Source organism: Anomaloglossus baeobatrachus, unplaced genomic scaffold (genome assembly GCF_048569485.1).
Source record: "Anomaloglossus baeobatrachus isolate aAnoBae1 unplaced genomic scaffold, aAnoBae1.hap1 Scaffold_4473, whole genome shotgun sequence".
NCBI lineage: Eukaryota > Metazoa > Chordata > Amphibia > Anura > Aromobatidae > Anomaloglossus > Anomaloglossus baeobatrachus.
In genome coordinates, this window is record NW_027443811.1 from 18789 (window position 1) to 34789 (window position 16001).

The 16001-nt window shown below is 45.9% G+C and overlaps 1 protein-coding gene across 1 annotated transcript; it reads right to left on the reverse strand.

Annotated features, from left to right (window-relative positions):
• Positions 1 to 340: 340 nt before the first annotated feature.
• On the reverse strand, positions 341 to 15118 carry LOC142279996 (mothers against decapentaplegic homolog 4-like). Its single transcript, XM_075332720.1, is given in 12 exon segments — positions 341 to 2386; positions 2465 to 2603; positions 2798 to 2966; positions 5601 to 5784; positions 5959 to 6009; positions 10969 to 11085; positions 11318 to 11437; positions 12781 to 12996; positions 13110 to 13139; positions 14336 to 14477; positions 14479 to 14511; positions 14826 to 15118. Coding segments are annotated over 12 exon segments (1653 nt in total). The 5' UTR covers positions 15066 to 15118; the 3' UTR covers positions 341 to 2174.
• Positions 15119 to 16001: the final 883 nt, after the last annotated feature.

The window sequence follows — 16001 nt, forward strand, 5'->3', positions numbered from 1 at the left end:
AAAATAAAAATAAATAAAAAAATAAATATCACAGCGGAATATTATATATATATATATATATTCCACTGAGCCTAAACAATATTATAATCCGGATTCTGAGCCTAAACAATGTGTGGCACCAATAAAAAAAAAAAAAAAAAAAAAAAAAAAAGATATATATAATTCGGAATATATTGTTTAGGCTGAGCGGAATATATATATATATATATATATATATATATATATATATATATATATATATATATATATATATATATATATATATATATATATATATATATATATATATATAAAAAAAAAATGTATATATAATTTTTTTTTATTTATTTATTTATTTTTTTTTTTTTAATGGTGCCACACATTGTTTAGGCTCAGAATCCGGTCTGTGTGCACCTGCCCTAAATAAGCAATAAAAACTAATCTCTAAGGCTATGTTCACACTTCTGTTTTGCATCAGTCACAATCCGTCACCTTGAGGAATTATGGTATCCTGCAAAATATTTTACAGGAATCCGTTTTTTCCCCATAGGCTTCTATTAGCGATGGATTGCGACGGATGGCCTTCCGTTGCATCCGCTGCATGACGGATCAGTTATTTACTGACTGATCGTGAGGCGGGAGCAACGCTGAATTTAACGTTTTTTGGAGCAGCAAAAAAAAAAAAAACGATCTCCGCAGGTGTCCGTCGCAATCTGTCAAAAGCTATAATGGATTTCTATGGTGCTGGATTCTGCCGTAATCCGTCACATGACGAAATCCAGTGCTGGATTCCGTCATGCTCTACTGAGCATGCCCAGCATATCTGTCCCAAACACAAACGGATCACGCCGGATCCGTCAAAAAACGGACGCACAACGGATGTAACGGACGCGACGGATCAGTTGTTTTTTTTTGCACAGGATTCTTGTGATCGGAATCCTATGAAATAACACATTCGTTGCGTCACAACGACGGACCTGACGGAAGCAAAACAGCGGAAGTGTGAACATAGCCTTACATTACAGTCCGTTACTGGTGGCAGCATATCCGGCCCACAAGCGATCACCTACATTTCCTATCCTGCCCGGAATGGAAATGGGGTCCGGCCCCCATACAAGGTGCAGACGTTAGGTTTAACCATTTAATAACTTTGCAAAAAAAGTTCTTAAAAAAAATAAAAAAATTCTGACCTCTGCAAAAAAATTTAAAAGAGTACAGAGACCGGAGGCATTTTTCTGCCTCTGAAATCGGCATCGCAGATAGTGCCGACGAGACTTTCCCCTGAAGCTGTAAAACTAGGATTAAAATAAATTAGGAAGGACACCTCTCTCCGGTGTGGGCGGGGCGGGGAGGGGGGGGAAAGGGGTGTACAGGATCAACTTAGTGTATTCAGAGGATAAAAAAAAAAAAAAAAAGGAGAGGACCTTTACTTTCCAAATCTGTATTTCAGACCGTAAACGGGGGGCTTAATGCTAAATGTAAAGGGGTCCGAATGCTACAGCCTGCGGTTGGGAAAGGAGAAAACATTCACCTATAGATGTATCATTTTCGGGAGGAGTATATAGTAGTGATCAGGAGGCAATGGATGGTCAGGGACAACCTCGGTGGCTGATAACAGGTTACAATAGACCTCCTGTCCCTTTAAATCCATACGTGCCACGGTTTATTATATCTAAAATGATAAAGAGTTGGCAGAAGTTTTTACTAAAGGTTTTTTTTTTTCCTATTCCTGCCATTAAGAAGCCGAGCAAATCGAGGGCATTCAGTTACATGGAGCGGAGGAGAACAATGCGCGCGATCGATCTGACACGGGCCTATAAGATCCTACCACGTGTGCCCGCTGCTCCGGAAATGTGCAGCACCAAAAGGGGTTAATAGTACGTTCCCAGTCCTGGCCCGAAGGCTGCCGTCCTCCACCGCGTGAGGCACTGATGACCGTTCCTAAAAAAGTAGATTCCACAGCAAAAAAAATAAAAAATATAAATGCTGTTTTGAAGCAAAAATAAAAACCAAAAAAAAAAAAAGGAGGGGGAAGGAGCCACAAAAGTCTGGTGGGATTCCACCCTGATGTGGCGTACGCGGGGTAATAGGGTATGTGCATATATTTATATATCTATTTATATATATTCATGATTACAAATAATGGCCGCGTCCGGTCCGTCCACCTAGACGAGTGGCGGGGGGCGTCCTGCTCATCAGTCCAGGGGCTGGGGGTCTGCGATGGGCATGGTGTGCAGCACCTCGTCCAGGAGCTGCAGCGCGCGGTGTAAGTGGATCTCAATCCAGCAGGGGGTCTCCTTTATACTCTGCCGTGGGTAATCAGGACCCCAGCCCTTCACAAAGCTCATCCGCAGGATGCAAAGTCTGCGCAGATCGTCCACTCCGATCCCGGCGGCTGCAGAAAGGCCTGGGAAATACGGAAAATAAAAGTTTTCACATTTTCAGAAACTTTTTGATACAAGCAGTGACGTGCGCTGGTACTTACTGATCGCTGGTGCGATGCCACCCACGGATCCGGGGCCAGGAATATTTCCGGCTACGGCCGCCGCTTGAGCCGCAGCCGCCGCCTGCGCCGTGGCCGCCTGCTGCTGCATTTGTCTGTGGCACTGGCGTAAATCGAACACCTTGAGGAGGACACACATAAAAGCACAGTATCATTACCTTCTTGCGGTCCATACTCATCAAGTGTCCTAACAGCCATGATGCACGGTACATGACCACACAGCACAGCAGTCAGGATATTCTTATCTTCTTAAAGGGGTCATCCAGAAAACAAAAAAATAATTGATACTTATCGTTATTGGCTGGTGGACAGTACCTTAATGTAAGCACTGGGGTATATCTTGTGCACGGCGTCCCCGGGTGCTCGGCCCGCCTCTCTGTCCAGGTAGTAGCTCTGTACAAACACTGCGTGGTCACTGAGACATCGCACCCAGACGTCGCCTTCTCCCTTACACTCCAGCTGCACGCCTTTCCCTATATGTAACCTGAAGGAAAGCGAGAAAACATGGGGTAAAGAAAAGTGACATTTAGTGATGAGCGGGCACTACCATGCTCGGGTGCTCAGTACTCGTAACTAGTGATGAGCGGGCACTACCATGCTCGGGTGCTCAGTACTCGTAACTAGTGATGAGCGGGCACTACCATGCTCGGGTGCTCAGTACTCGTAACTAGTGATGAGTGGGCACTACCATGCTCGGGTGCTCAGTACTCGTAACTAGTGATGAGCGGGCACTACCATGCTCGGGTGCTCAGTACTCGTAACTAGTGATGAGCGGGCACTACCATGATCGGGTGCTCAGTACTCGTAATTAGTGATGAGCGGGCACTACCATACTCGGGTGCTCAGTACTCGTAACTAGTGATGAGCGGGCACTACCATGCTCGGGTGCTCAGTACTCGTAACTAGTGATGAGCGGGCACTACCATGCTCGGGTGCTCAGTACTCGTAATTAGTGATGAGCGGGCACTACCATACTCGGGTGCTCAGTACTAGTTACCAGTACTGAGCACTCGAGCATGATAGTGCCCGCTCATCACTAGTTACGAGTACTGAGCACTCGAGCATGGTAGTGCCCGCTCATCACTAGTTACGAGTACTGAGCACTCGAGCATGGTAGTGCCCGCTCATCACTAGTTACGAGTACCGAGCCCACGAGCATGGTAGTGCCCGCTCATCACTAGTTACGAGTACAGAGCACCCGAGCATGGTAGTGCCCGCTCATCACTAGTTATGAGTACTGAGCACCCGAGCATGGTAGTGCCCGCTCATCACTAGTTACGAGTACCGAGCACCCGAGCATGGTAGTGCCCGCTCATCACTAGTTACGAGTACAGAGCACCCGAGCATGGTAGTGCCCGCTCATCACTAGTTACGAGTACTGAGCACCCAAGCATGGTAGTGTCCGATTATCACTAGTTACCAGTACTGAGCACCCGAGCATGGTAGTGCCCGCTCATCACTAGTTACGAGTACTGAGCACCCAAGCATGGTAGTGTCCGATTATCACTAGTTACCAGTGCTGAGCACCCGAGCATGGTAGTGCCCGATCATCACTAGTTACAAGTACTGAGCACCCGAGCATGGTAGTGCCCGATCATCACTAGCTACCAGTACTGAGCATCCGAGCATGGTAGTGCCCGATCATCACTAGCTACCAGTACTGAGCACCCGAGCATGGTAGTGCCCGCTCATCACTAGTTATGAGTACTGAGCATCCGAGCATGGTAGTGCCCGCTCATCACTAGTTACCAGTACTGAACATCCGAGCATGGTAATGCTCACTCATCACTAGTGACATTATAATCATACAGAAGTCAGGTTTCCCAAAACTTTGATTCTGACTCTCCGATGAGCCCCCGGGCTGGACCCCATAGAGGTCGGTAAGGCAGTATCTGTACATAGTGAGCTAATGTTCTGGGGTCATGCTGCTTATCATCATCTCCATACACTACGCAGCCAATGTGCATCTGTTCAGTCTTTTTTCCTATTATCCTTCATCATAATCGCCATATTGGGGCTTAATATTACATGGGATATATAATGTGCTGTAAGGCTGGGGAAAAAAAACTACACAAGCTGAAAGGGTGACAAAAAAACCCCTAAAATTCCAACATAGTTAATTGGCTTTGGTTGAGCTATGTGGGAGGGAGACGAGGCATAAGCTCTTGGATCAGAAAAGAAACAACTTGACGCTTCCATTATTCTTTTTTCAACCTTTGTGTCTTTGGAGTGCAAAGATGACAGAGACAGGGCCATTCAGTAGGACCCCGGGTGCTATTGGCACCCCACAATCATATCACGGTACGATAGGTGCCCAGACAGATGCCCCACTGGGAGCGCACCTCAGACATCAGCAGTGATCAGAGCTGGCTCCAGTTGCTCCTGGTAGAAGCAGCACCAGTACCCGTCTTATGTAGCTTCTGAGCAAGCCATACATCTGCACCAGGCATCTGCCATACATGTATAGTGGTAGTGTGGAAGGGGTTTAAAATAAGTGGAAATTGGGGGAGGAAAAATCACCGGCAAGTAGGTAAAATGTTCCCAGCACCTCCTCATGTGAAGGTAGCCTGGGCTATAAATTATTTGTTCAAAAGTAGTAAGAATATCTGTGTATTTAAATAATTAAAATATAGATGTAGTAGCATAATTATTTGTGTGTCTATATGACAATTGCACAGACGCCATAATATGATTCTAAACTGTATATACAAGAAAGAGTTAACCAAGGTACAAATGAACAAGGGAGATATTCATTAAGTTAATTGGGAGCCTTATCAGTGGTTTCACACACAGAAAGAAGGAATAATACGCAGAGAGGTATTTTATAACAAACTGGGAAAACTGGGGAGTTAAATATTCCCTACTCCCTGTTCTAGTTTCAAGGTCAATGTTGCATTCTGTATAATTGAGTCTTTTTCAATACACGAGTCCAGTCTATGACATTGGCTCATACAGGGAACACGTTTTGTGTGATCATTGTCTGATTCAGTGATATCTGCGCAGATATATAGCTAATTCGATCCGTGCCTCTGAAAACTCTGAATGAAGATACCATTAGCTATCTTCACCTAAATTTCTCCCTTGACACTCATACATTACAAGACGGCACATTAATCACCTCGCTCTCTCGATGGCTTCTGTCCGATGCACATTGGAAAGTTGCCCCAAGCAGAAGCGATCACCACCCGAGGGGTCCACGTAGCCGTCCACAGTGACAATGGGGCAGTTGGATGGGACTTTGAAGGTTTCTCCAACTTGGACGTCCATTTCAAAATAGGCGATGGAACACCAATACTCGGGAGCTGCGGGAGGAAAAGCAGAAAATTGTGGCCCCAAAAACTTTACACGACTAGACGTGCGTCATACAGGAACAGAAGGCAGCAGAAATGGACGAAAAACCTTCTCTGCAGAATACGTTTTTCTTTATTGTTTCAGTCATATATTGGGGTCTTCAAAATGATAGAAAGAGACTTTACCTGGGTGATTAGAGATCGGAGGCTGGAACGCGAGCTCGTTGTGCACAGGCCCTAAAAACAAACAAGATTCGAGTTAGGAAGTGAGGATTTTATTTACTAGAAGATTTTTGGTACTCACAGTAAGATCTCTGTCTCTGAGCCTTCATTGGGAAACCGTTAACCATGGGGTGTATGCAGCTGCCACTAGCCAAGAAAAAAGTTAGCTCCTTAGTAGTGTACACCCACCAACCGGAGCTAAACCGATCAGTTTGTATGAAACCAGTAGGAAAAGCGACCTGAGAAGATACAGACTGGCCTAACCGAGAAACTAAAGAGGGCGGATGCCGTGTCCCCCAATGAAGGGTCAGAGAAAGACTTTATGGTAAGTACCCAAAATCTTCTTTTCTCTATTGCTTCATTGGGTGGACACAGGAAACCATGGGACATCCCAAAACAATCCACAAGGGTGGGAAGAGAGAGGACTAGAAACACTGAAGAGATTCTGAGATTGGTAACCAGCCACTGTAATTTGCAAGCCTTTACTACCTAGGCCGAAACTTTCCAAGACAAAAGGGTAAGACGGTGTGAACTCTGTAGAACTTGTAACAGGTAAGTACAGATAACTAGAAAAAACAAATTGAGGGCTGCCAAATAGGGACCTGAAGACGAATGGTCCTGGAGACCCCCAGTCCTGTGTGAAGACAGCCAGAACTCCAGAGAGGACGCTCTGTCCCTTGCCCAATGTGTCCATGATGGCGGAGCGGAACCAGTCCAGAAGACCATTAAGAGGACTCTCCAGATAACAAACATCTGGGAGTCTAAGGAGACTGTCCCAGACAGGGGCGCAGAGACCAGAAACAATGTATCTTAGAAGCCGGTCAGGACAATGAGAAGAACAGAACAAAAGGAGACTCTCTCACTCAAGGGAAGAGTAAACTGCCTTAGGAGAAGGGAGGAACCCGGACGCAGGACCACCTTGCTCAGGCGAAAGGAGGACAACAAGACGGGGCTACTAGTCCTCACACTCGCCCCTGGAAGATCTAGTTGCCGTAAAAGCTTTCCCTGGAAAAAGGAATAGACTACAGTGGATGCAAATGGAGAGCACTATAAAGCGTTCAACACCAGATAAGGTCCCAGAGATCAACGGGAGGCAGCTAGAGGTTTATTACCTAGTGTGCCTGCCTTATGGACTCCATCCAAGAATGGGAACTATACTCCTTCAAGAATGATTAACAGGAGAGACCTGACCTTTAAAAAAAACCAAAAAACTGAGGAACAGACCGGACTCAAGGTCTGTTAGCAAAAGCCCAGGAGGAAAGGGAAGAAAATGGCTTCACCACTTTGACAAACATCAATGATCTGATGGGAGAAACCAGAAGCTCTTGGAAACAAGGGGGGCCTAGGGAAACAAATTTGGAAGTTTCCACAAGGTGTCTGCGAGAAAGTAGACTACATCCATAGACCCGAATCCTTTGATCACTGCGGAACTAGAGGATGGTGGATGGAAACCAAAGGAGACCACCAAAGCGTAGGAACCAACCAACCAGACTACATCAATAGACCCGAATCCTTTGATTACTGAGGAACTAGAGTATGGTGAATGGAAACCAAAGGAGACCACCAAAGCGTAGGAACCAACGAACCAGACTACATCAATAGACCCGAATCCTTTGATCACTGAGGAACTAGAGTATGGTGAATGGAAACCAAAGGAGACCACCAAAGCGTAGGAACCAACCCAACCAGTGAGATACACAGGACCTGGGAACAAACTGGTGGACCCAGTAATGGACCTTGGATGCCATCGGATTGATGACAGGGGTGCTTCACCATAAATGAATATCCGAAAACTGTCTGATGAGGCAACCACTTTTCCTGTCAAAGGTCTCTCAGGGGTTGGGAATATGGCGGTCCGGAGCTTACTTCGGGGATGTAAACTGCTAAAAAGCATCGGCACACAGTCCAGACCAGATACCTCTGCCATGAGTGATCAGGGTGACAAGCTTCCTCCTTGGTACAAGATAGGCATGGACAGCCTCACTAACAGAACCCACAATGAAAACTGGTCAAAGGCAGACTCGTACCTTTACCATAGCTGGCGAAGGACATGCGGAGATCCGAATTTTGTAAGAAAGAAGGTGTAAGTGCCACATAACCACCATGGTGGCTGAGGCAAGGACATCACCCGAGGCCACTGGGACCATGCTGCGATCAGCCATGGGGCTCATAGTAAAAGGTGGGCCTGACTCACTGTATAATGGACAGAGCACATGGACCGCTGCTGCAATCAATCATGTGGTAGATGGAAGATTAAGGGGAGTGGACAGAGCACATGGACCGCTGCTTCAATCAATCATGTGGTAGATGGTAGATTAAGGGGAGTGGACAGAGCACCAGGACCGCTGCTGCAATCAACCATGCGGTACGTAGTAGGTGATAGACTTGCTGTGGATAGTGGACAGGGTACCAGGCGGTTGTCGGTATAGGTAAAGGCTCCATAGCTGCGGTCGAGGTCTGGACGCCATTAATGAATCATACCCAGATCTGAATAGAGTAGAGGCCTGAGAGGAAAGGGACGTACTCCAGAAAGCGGCTGCGAACGGAGCCCCTGAGGCAGAAGAAATGGGTAGACGCTCAATGACTGGGACCAAGGTCTGGGAAACCTTAGTGAAGACCGCCACCGACTGGGATAGTACTGCAGCCCATTCAGGGGGTCAGCTCTCGTTGAAGGAATTTGGGGGGGCTTTTGTAGGTCTGACATAGGTTGCTGGAAATGGTACAGAGAGCTGTGAGCTGACCTGATGGAAAGCTTCTCTTACAGGATGTAAGGCTACTGATTACCCAATCACAAGCTATGCCTGAAAGACCAAAAAGCAAACAAAAACAACAAATATAAGATAGAAACTGGTCCAAGGGGAACAGTGTCTGCCTCCTACGGACACTAAGATAAAACTGATCGGCTTTGCCCCGGTCGGTGGGTGCAGCCTGCTGAGGAGGCGCTAACATTTTTCTTCGGCTAGTGTCAGCCTCCTAGTGTCAGCCTCCTAGTGTCAGCCTCCTAGTGTCAGCCTCCTAGTGTCAGCCTCCTAGTGGCCGCAGCCTACACCCATGGTTTCCAGTGTCCCCCAATGAAGCAATAGACAAAACCCTGGTGCAAGTCAGTGCTCTCCGGCCATGGACAAGAGCTGTGCAAATTTCCATATGGACCTTGTGTTATTTACTGTATGTTATCAGTCATTGTACAGGAGGGGAGGAGGTGAGCTGTGACATCACCTATTGTGAATGATGGATCCTGTCTTATCTACTGTATACAGGTGTTATCAGTAGAGATGCTCGAATATCACAAATATTCGGCTTCACGAATATCTGACAAATAGTTCGCCGCTATGCGAATATTCGATGCACAATGTAAGTCTATGGGAAGCCCGAAGAGTTGCTATTCGGGTTTCCCATAGACTTACATTGCGCATTGAATATTCGCAAATCTTCGATTAGTGGCGACCTATTCGGCGACTATGGGTGTTACCGAATTTTTTCAGTATTCGATCATCCCTAGTTATCAGTCATTGTACAGGAGGGGGAGGAGGTGAGCTGTGACATCACCTATTGTGAATGATGGATCCTGTCTTATCTACTGTGTATAAGTGTTATCAGTCCTAGTACAGGAGGGGGAGGAGGTGAGCTGTGACTTCAGCATTTGCTGGTAACTTATCAATCATTATACAGGAGGAGGTGAGCAGTGACAATCTATTGTGAATGATGGAACCTGTCTTATCTACTGTATATAAATGTTATCAGTCATTGTACAGGAGGGGAAGGAGGTGAGCTGTGACATCACCTATTGTGAATGATGGATCTTGTTTTATCTACTGTATATAAATGTTATCAGTCATTGTACAGGAGGGGCAGAAGGTGAGCTGTGACATCACCTATTGTGAATGATAGATCCTGTCTTATCTACCGTATATAGGTGTTATCAGTCATTGTACAGGAGGGTATGGAGGTGAGCTGTGACATCACCTATTGTGAATGATAGATCCTGTCTTATCTACCGTATATAGGTGTTATCAGTCATTGTACAGGAGGGTATGGAGGTGAGCTGTGACATCACCTATTGTGAATGATAGATCCTGTCTTATCTACCGTATATAGGTGTTATCAGTCATTGTACAGGAGGGTATGGAGGTGAGCTGTGACATCACCTATTGTGAATGATAGATACTGTCTTATCTACCGTATATAGGTGTTATCAGTCATTGTACAGGAGGGTATGGAGGTGAGCTGTGACATCACATTGTGAATGATAGATACTGTCTTATCTACTGTATATAGGTGTTATCAGTTATTGTACAGGAGGGGATGGAGGTGAGCTGTGACTTCAGCGTTTGCTGGTAACTGTTATCAATCATTATACAGGAGGAGGAGGTGAGCTGTGACAATCTATTGTGAGTGGTGGATCCTGTGTATATAGCCCTGTATATAGAGGTGTCATCACTTATTATAATCCTGACTAATGAGGAGACTGCTAACAATGTCTCCTCTAAAGAACAAGAAAAGCTGATAAAATCGCAGGACATTTTCGGATTAATTCCCTTTTTAACAGATTTCTACCTAAATATATTCAGACATTTCAAAATCTCAATACAATAACCCGGCCTCCATAAAGCCCCCATCCCCCGCGGGGTAAGGTTACAGTCACATGTTGGAGTCTTGGGTTTACTGTTTTTAGGAAAATTCTGCTAAATCCATGATAAGACTATAGGACAGTTTGTGAACAAAACCCAAGACTGAAGATGATGCTGTGTTATCTACTGTATACAGAGCGGTTATCAGACATTGTAAAGGAGGAGGAGGAGGAGGAGGTGAGCTGTGCCATCACCTATCATATAGGTAAAAAATCAACTCAGAGGCTGGAAATGACAAAATTAAGTGTGAATCTCAGAAAACCAAAAGGAAAAAAATAAAATAAAAATAAAAGTGTGAGTGCAATCCATGGGAAAAAAAAAAAGAATATTGGAAGGTAAAACTTACAGTAATGTCCAGGATGGGGCATGGGTGGATGATGCTGAAGATGTCCGTTCTGGTGGTGAGACATATTGGGGGTGTAAGGTGCGGATCTACTTCCAGTCCAGGTTGTGGTACTGTCTACTAAAATATCACACAAAACATGGTTACTATGCCGCCCCCCGTGAGGGGGTATAGCAGTCATGGACTAACATGGGATGCATCATAGGAGAGCACGGCAATGCTTTATGGCACCAGCTATCGAGGTGAAGAAAAGCAAAATGAGCCATGTTGGATGATGGCAGAGGATGCTACACAATGGAGGCACCGTGATCCCGTCTCCCCTCATACAGTACTAAGCTTTCCCGCCACTTACTGTGATGATATGTGGCCGGCTGGGCATTAAAGCCGTTCTGCTGCGTCCCTGGGGGCGGCACGGAGGCGATCTGGAGCAATCCTTCACCGTGCGACGCCGCCAGTAAACTGGTGGGCTGACCTGTGGGGAGAGAGGACATCCTTAGTCATCTGCGGTCGGTCCTCTGCAAGTTTGAACTCCCCAGCAATGAGTGGCCTGTACGGGGGTGATGAGCCCGGGCCGAACCCCCAGGAGAACATGGCTCTACCAGAAAAGAAGTGGCCACGATCCCCGACACAGCCATTTAAATCGCACAACCTAAGTGGTTAGCAAACATGGGTGGATCACTGATCCACCCGTGCCTATTAGCTGCACATGTCTGCCGATTGGATCAGCAGACGTGCGGGGATTAGGCGACCTTGGATGTACTGTATGTACACACACACACACAAAAAAAAATATATATATATATATGTATGAATATAATATATTTTTTATAATATATATATATATATATATATATATATATATATATACACATATATATATATATATATATATATATATATACACACACATATATATATATATATATATATATAAAAAAAAAATGTATACATGTAAATATATAATATTTTTATATTTATATAATTTTTATATATATTATATGTGAATATATAAAAATTTATATATATATATGTAAATATAAATTATTATAAATTTTTATATATTCATATATAATTTTTATATATATATATATATATATATATATAAATTATATATGAATATATAAAAATTTATAATATAATATATATATATATATATATATATATATATATATATATATATATATAATCATGAAAGGATTGAAAGTCTAAAACATCTACTAGTCATTATTCTGAAGGGAAACATATCTGAGATCTAGTGTAGTCCAGGCCTCAATATCAGACCTTTAAGTGTCGAGGAGGGCCTAAGCAATATTAGGCGGGTGGTTTTACCATTATGGCTGATTTGTGTTTCATAAAGGTGTTACCTGTCATTGTAGTCATGCCTGTGCTGATAATGAGTCTGCTGAGAAGTGTCAGTGGATGATGAGAGCAAAAACTGTAAGATTTCAGGGTTTTTTGTTTATTTTATTAACTTAAAGATGAGATAGAAGATTAGGGGGGAAAAAAAAAATAAATTTATAAAACTTTTACATTTTTTGGTGGAAAATTGTTTTAGTAGCAGCAAAAAAGTGGAGAAAAAAAACTGCACATGTCAAGATGCTGCTGAAAATGCCCAATTGGAAATCTACTACAATGGAAACTGACCGGCCTGTCATTCAGGAGCCGGGAAAAGTTGAGTGACTTGGCTAATGGCTCCAATACATGTGGCGAGCAATAATGTTGGAAAACCATTACGGGCCATCAGACGGCAGTGCCCATTGGAATAGGGGGGAGGGGAGTGACTGCTGAATATTTCCACGGCCCCCGGACACTTACTGGTGGATGGGACGGGGATGCTGGAGAAGCTGGAGGCGTTGGGGGTGCTGGGCTCGCTGGCCACCAGCAGGGAGGAGTTGCTGTAGCTCTCGCTGGAGGAGCGGTTGCTGGGCGGGTGCTGGATGGTCTGGATTGAGTGCGCATCGGAGGAGATGCTCTGCTGCGCCTCCACGTAGTCATGGCCGTACTCGTCCTTCACCAGTAAGCTGGACGGAGCTGTCGCAAAATCACAGGAACGATCATTACAGCATCCGCAGGAAATAAAGACACCGGCCCCCTCCTCCCCGCGGTAAGATGGAGGACAGACTCATCTGTAGGACGTGACTTACCGGTACTCTGAATGGTTAACCCCGACAAGTCTGAAAGAGAAAGGAGCAATGTTATGGAGTAAAAGGAGAGAGACACAGTCTACATATACAGCTGTTCATGTAGGACACGGCGCCCCATGTGGAGGTCTCAGGTGCAATGAATTAATAATACCGTACTCATCTATAAGAGCTTCCTATAGAGTCTCCTATTAGTCGTGATACATAAAGAGGCACAGATAGTACTGCCTCCCTATATATCACTGTATATGTGTCTGCACAGATAGTACTGCCTCCCTGTGTATCACTGTATATGGTGTCTGCACAGATAGTACTGCCTCCCTGTATATCACTGTATATGGTATCTGCACAGATAGTACTGCCTCCCTGTATATCACTGTATATGGTGTCTGCACAGATAGTACTGCCTCCCTGTGTATCACTGTATATGGTGTCTGCACAGATAGTACTGCCTCCCTGTGTATCACTGTATATGGTGTCTGCACAGATAGTACTGCCTCCCTGTGTATCACTGTATATGGGTGTCTGCACAGATAGTACTGCCTCCCTATATATCACTGTATATGGTGTCTGCACAGATAGTACTGCCTCCCTATATATCACTGTATATGGTGTCTGCACAGATAGTACTGCCTCCCTGTGTATCACTGTATATGGTATCTGCACAGATAGTACTGCCTCCCTGTATATCACTGTATATGGTATCTGCACAGATAGTACTGCCTCCCTGTATATCACTGTATATGGTGTCTGCACAGATAGTACTGCCTCCCTGTGTATCACTGTATATGGTGTCTGCACAGATAGTACTGCCTCCCTGTGTATCACTGTATATGGTGTCTGCACAGATAGTACTGCCTCCCTGTGTATCACTGTATATGGTATCTGCACAGATAGTACTGCCTCCCTATATATCACTGTATATGGTGTCTGCACAGATAGTACTGCCTCCCTATATATCACTGTATATGGTGTCTGCACAGATAGTACTGCCTCCCTGTGTATCACTGTATATGGTATCTGCACAGATAGTACTGCCTCCCTATATAGCACTGTATATGGTGTCTGCACAGATAGTACTGCCTCCCTGTGTATCACTGTATATGGTGTCTGCACAGATAGTATAATCTCTACAGGGGAAGGTAGTACTGTGTCCCTGTATATTCTCTTAATCTGGGATCCACTCGCCATAACTTCTAGATAAATCCCACAAGTCGCAGGTCTCTTACCGATCCCGGGGGACACCACGCGCTCATAGTGATAGGGATTGACGCAGACGCTGTCGCACTTCAGGTCAAACGCGTACTGACAATATTTCACATGTTTCAGTTCATTCTTGTGAAGATCCGGCCACCGCCAGAGCCGGGCATGAGATGACGTGGGGGAAACCTTTCCGGCCGGCCACCTGGAGGAAAACACGAAGGGTGTCACAGCCGAAACAAGCCACCGAGACCGTTACCTCCAAAGGGTCTCACATTTAATGGTTTCAGCTTCTGAAAGTAGTATGGGTCAGGAAAACCCCAGATATTCCCATAAACAGCGCCACCGTGGGCTGCAACCGGTATTACAACTCCGCTGCAGGCACTTGACTATGGCAATCCCAGAAGCGGTCAGTGCACCGGGGTGGCGCTGTCTGTGGAAGAAAGAACTGTACTAGGTGGTATGTGGTTATCCCCGGACACATATAGTGCCCACCCTAATACATAGCACAGTGCCCACCTGAAGCCGCCCGTCTAAGGTCCTCTGGATGGTGACACATTTGCTGGGGTGGGCGCCGTTGGTAGTGATGGCGGTGATCAGGGAATCCAGCTCGTCCTTCTTCTCCTTCAGCTTCTTTACCAGGCTCTCGATGGCGCGCTTTGCAAAAGTCTCGCTCTCCCCTCCCTGGCGGTGGCACATCAGGCTGTGCACGATGCTCAGGCAGGCGTCGTTGCTGGTGGGGGTGTTGGTGATGGACATGATGTCACCGGAGCCCGGACCGAGGGTCTTCAAGGTTCAACGTTTCGGCTGCTGAGCCTAAGAATAGCAGAAAATCACACAAGTCAGGGGGTCTGTGGACAGAGACCTGGGGGTGTCCATAAATACAACTAGAGTTGAGCGGACTGGCAATAATCCGGGTCCGGCGGATCTGTCGCGAGTTGTTAAAGAAGTACGGATCCGATCCGGACCCATGTATGTCAATGGGGAGCGGATCCGGGACGAGAGTAGAGAGAGAGGAGAGAGAGGAAAGAGAGAGGGAGGGAGAGAGATAGAGAGAGGAGAGAGAGGAAGAGAGAGAGGGAGAGAGAGGAAGAAGAGAGAGAGGAAGAGAGAGAGAGAGGAGAGAGAGGAGAGAGAGAGGAGATGAGAGAGAGAGAGAGGAGAGAGAGAGGATGAGAGAGAGAGAGGAGGAGAGAGGGAGGATGAGAGAGAGAGAGAGAGGAGAGAGAGAGGATGAGAGAGAGAGAGAGGGAGGATGAGAGAGAGGAGGAGAGAGAGGAGGAGAGAGAGAGAGGAGGGGAGAGAGGAAGAGAGAGAGGGAGGATGAGAGAGAGAGGAGAGAGAGAGGATGAGAGAGAGGAGGAGAGAGGATGAGAGAGAGAGAGAGAGGAGGAGAGAGAGGAGGAGGAGAGAGAGAGGAGGAGAGAGAGAGAGGAGGAGAGAGAGAGAGGAGGAGAGAGAGAGAGGAGAGAGAGAGAGGAGAGAGAGAGGAGGAGAGAGCGAGAGAGGAGGAGAGAGAGAGGAGGAGAGAGAGAGAGAGGAGGAGAGAGAGAGAGGAGAGAGAGAGAGAGAGAGGAGGAGAGAGAGAGGAGGAGAGAGAGAGAGGAGGAGAGAGAGAGAGGGAGAGAGAGAGAGGAGGAGAGAGAGAGAGAGGAGGAGAGAGAGAGAGGAGGGAGGAGAGAGAGATGAGGAGAG